This window comes from Pan paniscus, chromosome 6, assembly GCF_029289425.2.
Source record: "Pan paniscus chromosome 6, NHGRI_mPanPan1-v2.0_pri, whole genome shotgun sequence".
NCBI classification, from domain to species: domain Eukaryota; kingdom Metazoa; phylum Chordata; class Mammalia; order Primates; family Hominidae; genus Pan; species Pan paniscus.
Genome location: NC_073255.2, coordinates 28,692,944 through 28,705,124, shown reverse-complemented (window position 1 = coordinate 28,705,124; position 12,181 = coordinate 28,692,944). Strand labels below are relative to the sequence as shown.

General features: G+C 41.1%; 1 protein-coding gene across 2 annotated transcripts in view; it reads right to left on the bottom strand.

The window, feature by feature from the left end:
• Positions 1-5,930: 5,930 nt before the first annotated feature.
• STK31 (serine/threonine kinase 31) overlaps positions 5,931-12,181 on the bottom strand; it is a 128,994-nt gene continuing 122,743 nt past the window's right edge. For both annotated transcript variants that reach the window (XM_008960039.5, XM_055115782.2), the window contains exon 24: positions 5,931-6,602. In XM_008960039.5, the coding sequence (XP_008958287.1) occupies positions 6,372-6,602 (231 nt within the window). In that variant the 3' untranslated portion in view covers positions 5,931-6,371. The remainder of the gene's footprint in view (positions 6,603-12,181) is intronic.

Sequence of the window (12,181 nt, the reverse complement as noted above, 5' to 3'; positions counted from 1 at the left end):
ATTATACGAAGACGTATAATATCTTTGCCAGGGGCTACATCCAGAATAGTATTTCCTTAGTTTTCTTCTAGGGTTTTTATAGTTGTAAATTTTACAGTTAAGTCTTTAATTCCTAAAGTTGATTTTTTAACATGGTAAAAGAAAGGGCTCCAGTTTTAATCTTCTGCATATGGCTAGCCAGTTATCCCAGCACCACTTATTGAATAGGAAGTCCTTTCCCCATTGCTTTTGTCGACTTTGTCAAAGATCAGATGGTTGTAGGTGTGCAGCTTTATTTCTGAGCTCTCTAACCTGTTCCCTTCGGTCTCTGTGTCTCTTTTTGTACTAATACCACACAGTTTTGGCTACTGTAGCCTTGTAGTGTAATTTGAAGTGAGGTAGTGTGATCCCTCCAGCTTTGTTCTTTTTGCTTAGCATTACTTGAGCTATTTGTGCTGAATCTTGGTTCCACATGAATTTTAGAATACCTTTTTCTAATTCTGGGAAAAATGTCATTGGTAGTTTGACAGGAATAGCATTAAACCTGTATTGCTTTTGGCAGTATGGCCACTTTAACAATATTGATTCTTCCTATCCATGAGCATGAAATGCTTTTCCATTTGTTTGTGTCATCTCTGATTTCCTTGAGCAGGGTATTGCAACTCTCATGGTAGATATCTTTCACCTCCCAGATTAGTTGTATTCCTAGGTATTTTACTCTTTTTGTGGCTAATTTTACCTCTCTCAAATCCACCCACTGAACTTCCTTAATTTTCTTGGCCTGAAATGCCCCTCTTCCAGTTTCAAACAAGCATATATCTACTGTCTTCCTCCAAAATGAGTCAACTGTCTATTCCTCAACCTCATCGTCTTTCTTTTCCCTTCCTCTTCTTTTGGTGACATACGTCATTGCTGTTACTATAGAATATTGCATGCTGCATCACTCAAAGACTGCCTACAGGGCAGTGAATACATTTGCCTGCCTTTGCATTGGCTTTATGCATATATACACGTATTTCAAGAGACATTTATTTCATTACACAGATACATGTAATTTGTCTCTTCTCACCACCCATTAGTATTTTCATTTTAAGACATAAAATTTTTAAAAAAATTACCTTATCCCACAAAATCTGATCCTCACACTAGTTTTATAAGAGAGAGGTTGCTAGGTATTATGTAGAGGAAAGGGGAGTTATCACTGTATATTTGGCAAACACTGGGCTAAATAAAACTAATCAGGTTTCTTTCCTATAGGACTTTTTAGAAACTTTACTGTCTAACATGCATGATCAATCTGTAACAGCCCAACAGGTTCTTCTTGCCCATTGCCTAGATACAGCTGACTTATCAAGACAGGGCAACTGCAATATAGAAAGAGTTTAATACACATAGAAGCAGCTAAATGGGAGTCAAAAGTTTTATTATTACTCTAATCAGCCTCCCTGGAATTTCAGAGGCTAGGGTTATTTAAAAATAGTTTGCTGAACAGGGGGCTATGGAATGAGAAATGCTGATTGGTTGGTAGGGGATAAAATCATAGGGAGTCTAAGCTGTCCTCTTGCACTGAGTCAGTTCCTGGATGGGGGACCACAAGACCAGATGAGCCAGCTTACTGGTCTGGTGGCACCAGCAAATCCATCAGAATGCAGGATCTGAAAAAATATCTCATATACCAATCTTAGGTTTTACAGTAATAATGTTATCCATAGGAGCAATTAGGGAGGTTAGGAACCTTGTAGCCTCTGGCTGCATGACTCCTGAGCCATAATTTCTCATCTTGTGGCTAATTTGTTAGTTTTACAAAGTCAGTCTGTACCCCAAGCACGGGAGGGGTTTGTTTTGGAGAAGGGGGTTATCATCTTTGTTTCAGAGAGAAACTATAAACTAAATTCCTCCCAAAGTTAGTTCGGCCTATGCCCAGGAATGAACAAGGGCAGTCTGGAGGTTAAAGGCAAGATAGAATTGCTTAGGTCAGATCTCTTTGACTGTCATGTTTTCTGACTGGTATAACTTCTGCAAAGGTGGTTTCAAATCTCCAACTTAGCGTTCATTTCATAAACAACAAATCACAGAATTCATTTTTGTTCTGAGAATCCCCAAAAGCTAGTCTTCAGAAAACACTTAGAAAATATAGCTCTAATACTTTATTTAAAATAGTGAATGTTTAAAAAAAAGGAGTTTATCCTTGTTCCCGTTAATTATCCAAGTTTGCTTTAAATCTATTGCTGTGCTTTTACTACTGAGTCAACTGAAATTAAAGTCTACTATAAAACAGAAAAGCTGAAAGGCTGCAAAGACTTGAATATGTGGCAATCTTTCCCTTTAGTATTCATCAGAATGACTTAAAGGGCTTATTAAAACACAGATTGTTGGCTCTACCCCTCACCCTGAGATTCTTACTTAGTAGGTCTGCAGTGTAGCCGAAAATTTGCATTTCTAACAACTTCCCAGGTGATGCTGAAGCGGCTGATACAGGAACCACATTTTGTTTATTCTCTCAACATAAAATCTCAAGGCTAGTACAGAGGCTCCAGAATGATGACCAGCTCCTTCTAACTTGCTGTTCCGCCAACCTAGCTCATGGCTTGCATCCTCAAAATCACCTCATGATCCAAGGGAGCTCCTCCAATTCTAGCCGTCATGTTAGCTTCAGGGTAGTAGGAAAGGAGTGAAGGCAAAGGGAACATCTCCCAGCCTCGTCACCTCCTTTTTAGGAGCCTTATTTGCAAGAACTTAGTCAAAAGGTCTCATTACAGAGAAAATGGCAAAGATACTCTTGCTGAGTACATCAACAGTCCAAATAATACTAGGGATCTATAACTAAGGAAGACTGGATATTGAATAGGCAACAAAAAAACTCTGCCATACTACTTAAGTCTACATATACTCCAATTACCAAGTCCTACTGATTTTGCCTCCCAATTATTTTATAAGTTTGTCCTGTAGGTTTCATCTCTAATTCTACTTCTCTAGATCTTGCTTTAATCATCTCTCCCCTACTTTATCATAATTGCCATCTAACTAGTCTCCCTACCTACTATCCTGATGATAGGGAGAAAATGGATTTCGAGCGAGCTAAATCTGCTTATAATTCTTCAATAACTCCATATTTCCTATAAAATAATTAGGTATAAGCATTTTATTATTTCATATGAAGCCCTCATCTACCTATTCCCTGCCTTTTACTTCATACTACTTAAGACAACAAACTGTTTCTCCCTTCAGTGATTTCATGATGTTTTCTCTGCTATTAAGATACTCTTGTGCCTGTAATCCTTCTACTTGGGAGGCTGAGGTGAAAGGACTGCTTGAGCCCAGGAGTTCAGGATTACGGTGAGCCATGAGTTCACCACTGCAACTCAACCCTGAGTGACAGAGCAAGCCCCTGTCTCGAAAAAAGAAAAAAGAAAAAGATACTGCTGCTACTCTCTTTACCATTTCAACTAATCCTCTAAGATTTAACCAATATACTACCTTCTCCAGAAAGATTTCCTTGACAACCCTCCTCCATAGGAAGAGTACTACTGTATAATCTCATCAAGCCCAGAGCTGTCCCTGGATATTCCATGTTGTATTATAATCTGTTTGTATCTCTGGATTTCTCAATAGATGGTAGTCTTCATAAGTGTAAGGACCAGTTTTATGTATTTTTATATTTCCAGAACTGGATACAAAGCAGATTACAACTATTATTTGTTGAATAAAAGCATGAGCCTTCATATCCAGCTAGCCAGTACACTGAAAATCTGCATAGGACTTGTCAAGCAATGTAATATCTTTTCCTATCACAAGTATCACATTCTAATTACTCAATTTCAAAAGATAATTAGAATCAGAATATCCTTCTTTAATAACTCTATATTAGTCTGTTCTCATGCTTCTGATGAAGACATACCCAAGACTGAGTAATTTATAAAGGAAAGAGGTTAAATGGACTCACAGTTCCACATGGCTGGGGAGGCCCCACAATCATGGCAGAAGACAAAGGAAGAACAAAGGAACATCTTACATGGTGGCAGGCAAGAGGTCTTGTGCAAGGAACTCCCATTTATAAAACCATCAGATCTCATGAGACTTATTCACTATCACAAGAATGGTATGGGGGAAACTGTCCCCATGATTAAATTATCTGCACCTGGGCCCACCCTTGACACATGGGGATTATAACAATTCAAGGTAAAATTTGAGTGGGGACACAGCCAAACCATGTAATTCCATCCCTGGCCCTTCCCAAATCTCACGTCCTCACATTTCAAAACCAATCATGCCTTCTCAACAGTCCCCCAAAATCTTAACTCATTTCAGCATTAACTCAAAAGTCCAGAGTCCAAAGTCTCATCTGAGACAAGGCAAGTCCCTTCTGCCTATGAGCCTGTAAAATCAAAAGCAAGTTAGTTACTTCCTAGATACAATGGGGGTACAGGCATTGGTTAAATACACCTGTTCCAAATGGGAGAAATTGGCCAAAATAAAGGGACTACATACAAGTTTGAAATCCAGTGCTCCATGCAAGTTCAAAAGCCAGCAAGGCAGCCAAATCTTAAAGCTCCAAAATGACCTCCTTTGACTCATATCCAGGTCACACTGATGCAAGAGTTGGGTTCCCATGGCCTTGGGCAGCTCTGCCCCTGTAGCTTTGCAGGGTACAGCAACCACCCCCCACCCCAGCTGCTTTCACAAGCTGGTGTTGTCTGCAGCTTTTCCAGGTGCAAAGTGTAAGCTGTCAGTGGATCTACCATTCTGGGGCCTGGAGGGCCGTGGCCTTCTCCTCACAGCCCCACTAGGCAATGCCCCAGTACGGACTCTGTGTGGGGACTTTGACTCCACATTTCCCTTCCACACTGCCCTAGCAGGGGTTCTCCATGAAGGTCCCACCTCTGCAGAAAACTTCTGCCTGGACATCCAGGTGGTTCCAAAGATCCCCTGAAATGTAGGTGGAGGTTCCCAAACCTCCATTCTTACTTCTGTGCACCTGCAGGCTCAATGCCACATGGAAGTTGGAAGTTGCTAAAGGGTTGGAGCTTGCACCCTCTGAAGCCATGGGCAGAGCTGTACCTTGGACCCTTTTAGCCACAGCTGGAGCAGCCAGGATGCAGGGCACCAAGTCTCTAGGCTGCACACAGCAGGGGCACCGTGGGCCCAGCCCATGGAACCATTTTTCCTCCTAGGCCTCTGGGCCTATGATAGGAGAGCCTGCCACAAAGGTCTCTGATATGCCCTGGAGACATTTTCCCCATTCTCTTAGTGATTAACATTTGGCCCCTCATTACTTATGCAAATTTCTACAGCTGGCTTCAATTTCTCCTCAGAAAATAGGTTCTTCTTTTCTATCGCATCATCAGGCTGCAAATTTTCTGAACTTTTATGCTCTGCTTTTAAACATAAGTTCCAATTCCAAACCATATCTTTGTGAATACATAAGACTGAATGCTTTTAACAACACCCAGGTCACATCTTGAAAGCTTTGCTACTTAGAAATTTCTTCCACCAGATGCCCTAAATCTCTCTCTCTCAAGTTCAAAGTTGCACAAATCTCTAGGGCAAAAATGCTCCCAGTCTCTTTCCTAAAACATTGCAAGAGTCACCTTTACTCCAATTTCCAACAAGTTCCTCATCTCCATCTGAAACCACCTCAACCTGGACTTCATTGGCCATATCACTATCAGCATTTTGGTCAAAGCCATTCAACAAGTCTCTAGGACGTTCCACACTTTCCCACATCTTCCTGTCCTCTTCTGAGCCCTCCAAACTGTTCCAACCTCCGCCTGTTACCCAGTTCCAAAGTCACTTCCACATTTTTGGGTATCTTTACAGCAGCACCCCACTCATAGTACCAATTTACTTTATTAGTCTGTTCTCATGCTGCTAATAGACAAACGTGAGACTGGATAATTTATAAAGGGAAGAGGTTTAATGGACTCACAGTTGCTCACATGGCTGGGGAGGCCTCACAATTGTGGTGGAAGGTGAAGGAAGAGTAACAGCATGTCTTACTGGTAACAGGCAAAAAGCTTGTGTAGGGCAACTCCCCTTTATAAAACCATCAGATCTCATGAGACTTGCTCACTACCATGAGAACAGTATGGGAAAAACCTGCCCCCATGATTCAATTACCTCCCACCAGGTCCCTCTCACAACACGTGGGGATTATGGGAATTACAATTCAAAATGAAATTTGGGTGGGGACACAGCCAAACCATATCAAGCTCCAAGTAAACTAAAGTTCAAAGCATACAAACTATTTTGTGCATAGCCAAACATCTTTATTTTTCACAACCTGAATACTAAAGATACAACTCAACTAGTCCCAGAACATTTCTAGATATTTCTGTGTATTAACCAAACTAAACAAAGTTTTTAAAAAGAACCTCTGCAACAACAACAATAATTTAACAATCAAAGTTGGCTTCACCATTTCTTGTCTTCTCCATACATTTATCCAAGTTCTCCATCTTTATTTCTTCTTCCTTTTTATATAGGGTGTATTCAGTATCTTTTTCTGGGTTTGGAACTGATTTCTCCTTTGGCATCAAGAAACATTCAGCATTTAAAACTTGTTCAGCAGTCATTGAACTTCTATAATATATCAAGCTACAGAGGAGGGATTTGACTTTATCATCCTGCAAGGAAAAACAGGTGTTACAAAACAAAGGAACAAAAGGACAAATCTGTAATGAAGAAGGAAGTGGACTTATTTTTTCAATAAATACAGTCAGGAAGGAGGGGTTTCAAGATGACTGACGAGGTATCTGGTACTCCCCTCAACAAAAAAAAAACACCAAAATAATGAGCCGATAATCACACTGCAAAGAGATCATCTGGCTGGGCACAGTGGCTTATGCCTGTAATCCCAGCACTTTGGGAGGCCGTGGTGGGGGGAATCGCCTGAGGTCACCTGCGGTCAGGAGTTCAAGACTAGCCTGGCCAACACAGTGAAACCCCGTCTCTACTAAGAGAGTTGTATACTTGGAAGTGAAAGAACAATATCTACCATTACAAAACACATGTAAACTCCACTGGTAAAACAAACACACAAATAAAAGAAAGAACTCAAGTGTTACCACGACAGAAAACCACCAAACCACAATGAATAAGAGAGAAAATAAGAAACAAAAGATATACAAAACAACCAGAATCAATTAATACAATGACAGAAATTAACCCTCATGCATGTATCAATGACAGCCTTGAATGTAAACCAGTTAAACTTTCCACCTAAAAGATATAGACTGGTTGAAAGGAGTTTTTCTTTTTTTTAAATGACCCAATTGTATGCTGCAAAAAGATGGGAAAAGATGTTCCATACAAAAGGAAACCAAAAGCAAGCAGGTGTAACTATACTTGTATCAGGTAAGACAGACTTTAAGTCAAAAAGAGCAAAAAGTGACAAAGAAGGTCATTATATAATAATACAGGGATCAATTCAGCAAGAGAATATAACAATTCTAAACATATACATGGATCCAACAACAGAGCACCCAGATATATAAATCAAATATTATTAGATCTAAAGGGAGAAACAGACTCCACCCAACTCTCACCACTAGACAGATAATCTAGAGAGAAAATTAATTTTTAAAAAACTGATTTTACACTGCACTTAAAAAACAAATTAACCTAACAGATATTTACAGAACACTTTACCCAACAGCAACAGAATACACATACTTCTCATGAGCATATGGAACATTCTATAGGAAAAGACCATATCTTAAGCCACAAAACAAAGCTCAAAAAACGTTTTAAAATTAAAATCATATCCAGTATCATCTCAGACCACAATGGAAAACTAAAAATCAACAAGAGAAACTGAAAACTATACAAACGCATGGAAATTGGCCAGGCACGGTGGCTCATGCCTATAATCCCAGCTCTTTGGGAGGTGGAGGCAGGTGGATCACTTAAGGTCAGGAGTTTGAGACCAGCCTGGCTGACATGGTGAAACCTCGTCTCTACTAAAAATACAAACATTAGATGAGTGTGGTGGCAGACACCTATAATCTCAGCTACTCAAGAGGCTGAGGCAGGAGAATTGCTTGTGCCCATGAGGCAGAAGTTGCAGTGAGATGAGATCACACCACTGCACTCCAGCCTGGGCAACAGAGTGAGACCCCCAGCTCAAAAACAACACACACACACACACACACACACACACACACACACACACACAACATGGAAATTAAACAACGTGCTGCTGAATGACCACTGGGTCAAGGAAGAAATTAAAGAGGGAATTAGAAAATGTCTTCGAGCAATCACTGGTTCAAGGAAGAAGTTAAAGAGGGAATAAGAAAATGTCTTAGAACAACTGAAAACCAAAGCAACATAACAAAACTGATGAGATATAGCAAAAGCAGTGAGAAAAGAGAAGTTTATAGCAATAAATTCTTCTATCAAAAAAGGAGTAAGATTACAAATAAACGACCTGATACATATTAGTAGAAAACAAAGAATAACGATGAGAGCAGAACTAAGTGAAATACACTAAAAAAAATACAAAGGATCCACAAAAAAAATTTTTTTAAAAGATAAACAAAATCAATAAACTGCTAGCTGTACTAAAACTTTAAAAAAGCTGCAATAAACACAATCAGAAATGAAAAAGAAGACACTATGCCTGATATCACAAAAATACAAAACATAAAATTAGCTGGGCATTGTGGTGGGCGCCTGTAGTCCCAGCTACATGGAAGGCTGAGGCAGGAGAATGGCATGAACCCGGGAGGCGGAGCTTGCAGTGAGCCAAGATTGCACCACTGTACTCCAGCCTGGGCAACAGAGGGAGACTATGTCTCAAAACAAACAAACAAAAAAATACAAAACATAAAGACTATTATGAAAAACTATACATGAACAACTGGAAAACCTAGAGGAAATATATAAATTCCTGGACACATACAACCTACCAGGTTTGAATCAGTAAGAAACAGAAAACATGAACAGACCAGTAACAAGTAACGGGATTTGGTCAGTAAGAGAAAGTCTCCCAACATAGAAAAGTCCAGGACCAGAGAGCTTCACTGCTGAATTCTACTGAACTTTCAAAGAACTAACATCAATTATCCTCAAACTACTGCAAAGGTTCAAGAGGCGAGAATTCTCCCTAACTTGTTCTACAAGGCCCAGCCCACCATTACCTTGATACCAAAACCAGACAAGGACACAACAACAACAAAAAATTATAGACCAGTATCCCTGATGAACACAGATGCAAAATTTTTCAACAAAATACTACCAATCCGAATCCAACAGCACATCAAAAACATAATACACCATGATTAATTAGCATTTATCCCAGGGATGCCAGGATGGTTCAACACACCCAAATCAGTGACATGATCCATCACATCAACTGAACAAAGAGCAAAAACCATATGGCAAACGATCTCAATAGACACAGAAAAAGTATTTAATAGATTAAAACATCCCTTTATGATAAAAGCTCTCAACAAACTAGGTATATAAGTAACATACCTCAACAAAATAAAGCCTATCTGTAACAAAGCCACAGCTAACATCATTACTAAATGGGGAAAAGAAAAGCAATCCTCTAGTGAGACACAGTGGCTCACGCCTGTAATCCCATCACTTTGGGAGGCCGAGGTGGGCACATCACGTGAGGTCAGGAGTTCAAGATCAGCCTGACCAACACAGTGAAACCTCGTCTCTACTAAAAAATACAAAAAAAAAATTTGCTGGGCATCATGGCGGGCACCTGTAATCCCAGCTACTTGGCAAGGCTGAGGCAAGAGAACTGCTTGAACCCAGGAGATGGAGGTTGCAGCGTGCTGAGATCACGCCACTGCACTCCAGCTGGGCAACAAGAATGAAACTCCATCTCAAAAAAAAAGAAAAACAAAAAAAAAGAAAGAAAAAGAAAAACATTCCTCTAAAGAACTGGAAAAAGACAAGGATCTCCACTTTCACCACTTCTCTTCAACACAGTCCTGGAAGTCCTAGTCAGAACAATCAGGCAAGAAAAATAAAAGGAATCCAAATTGAAAAAGAACAAGTCAGGGGGTGGAGCCAAGATGGCCGAATAGGAACAGCTCCAGTGTACAGCTCCCAGAGTGAGCGACGCAGAAGACGGGTGATTTCTGCATTTCCAACTGAGGTAACGGGTTCATCTCACTGGGGAGTGCCGGACAGTGGGTGCAGGACAGTGGGTGCAGCACACCATGCGTGAGCTGAAGCAGGGCGAGGCATCACCTCACCCGGGAAGCGCAAGGGGTCAGGGAATTCCCTTTCCTAGTCAAAGAAAGGGGCGACAGATGGCACCTGGAAAATCGGGTCACTCCCACCCTAATACTGCGCTTTTCCAATGGGCTTAACAAACGGCACACCAGGAGATTATATCTGGCACCTGGCTTGGAAGGTCCTACGCCCAAGGAGCCTCGCTCACTGCTAGCACAGCAATCTGAGATCAAACTGCAAGACAGCAGCGAGGCTGGGGGAGGGGTGCCCGCCATTGCTCAGGCTTGAGTAGGTAAACAAAGTGGCTGGGAAGCTCAACCTCGGTGGAGCCCACCACAGCTCAAAGAGGCCTCCCTGCCTCTGTAGGCTCCACCTCTGGGGGCAGGGCACAGACAAACAAAAGACAGCAATAACCTCTGCAGACTTAAGTGTCCCTGTCTGACAGCTTTGAAGAGAGTAGTGGTTCTCCCAGCACACAGCTGGAGATCTGAGAACGGGCAGACTGCCTCCTCAAGTGGGTCGCTGACTCCCGAGTAGCCTAACTGGGAGGCACCCCCCAGTAAGGGTGGACTGACACCTCACACGGCCGGGTACTCCTCTGAGACAAAACTCCCAGAGGAACGATCAGGCAGCAGCATTTGTGGTTCACCAGTATCCACTGTTCTGCAGCCACCACTGCTGATACCTAGACAAACAGGGTCTGGAGTGGACCTCCAGTAAACTACAACAGACCTGCAGCAGAGGGTCCTGACTGTTAGAAGGAAAACTAACAAACAGAAAGGACATCCACACCAAAAACCCATCTGTACGTCACCATCATCAAAGACCAAAGGTAGATAAAACCACAAAGATGGGGAAAAAACAGAGCAGAAAAACCGGAAACTCTAAAAATCAGAGCCTCTCCTCCAACAAAGGAATGCAGCTCCTCACCAGCAACGGAACAAAGCTGGACAGAGAATGACTTTGACGAGTTGAGAGAGGAAGGCTTCAGAAGATCAAACTACTCCAAGCTAAAGGAGGAAGTTCGAACCAATGGCAAAGAAGTTAAAAACTTTGAAAAAAATAAGACAAATGGATAACTAGAATAACCAATGCAGAGAAGTCCTTAAAGGACCTCATGGAGCTGAAAACCATGGCACGAGAAATACGTGACGAATGCACAAGACTCAGTAACCGACGCGATCAACTGGAAGAAAGGGCATCAGTGACGGAAGATGAAATGAATGAAATGAAGTGTGAAGAGAAGTTCAGAGAAAAAAGAATAAAAAGAAATGAACAAAGCCTCCAAGAAATATGGGACTATGTGAAAAGACCAAATCTACATCTAATTGGTGTACCTCAAAGTGACGAAGAGAATGGAACCAAGTTGGAAAACACTCTTCAGCATATTATCCAGGAGAACTTCCCCAATCTAGCAAGGCAGGCCAACATTCAAATTCAGGAAATACAGAGAATGCCACAAAGATACTCCTCAAGAAGAGCAACTCCAAGACACATAATTGTCAGATTCACCAAAGTTGAAATGAAGGAAAAAATGTTAAGGGCAGCCAGAGTTTAGAAAGGTCAGGTAACCCACAAAGGGAAGCCCATCAGACTAAAAGCGAATCTCTCAGCAGAAACTCTACAAGCCAGAAGAGAGTGGGGGCCAATATTCAACATTCTTAAAGAAAAGAATTTTCAACCCAGAATTTCATATCCAGCCAAACTAAGCTTCATAAATGAAGGAGAAATAAAATACTTTACAGACAAGCAAATGCTGAGAGATTTTGTCACCACCAGACCTGCCCTAAAAGAGCTCGTGAAGGAAGCACTAAACATGGAAAGGAACAATAGGTACCAGCCACTGCAAAAACATGCCAAATTGTAAAGACCATCAAGGCTAGGAAGAAACTGCATCAACTAACAAGCAAAATAACCAGCTAACATCAAAATGACAGGATCAAATTCACACATAACAATATTAATCTTAAATGTAAATGGGCTAAATGCTTCAATTAAAAGGCAC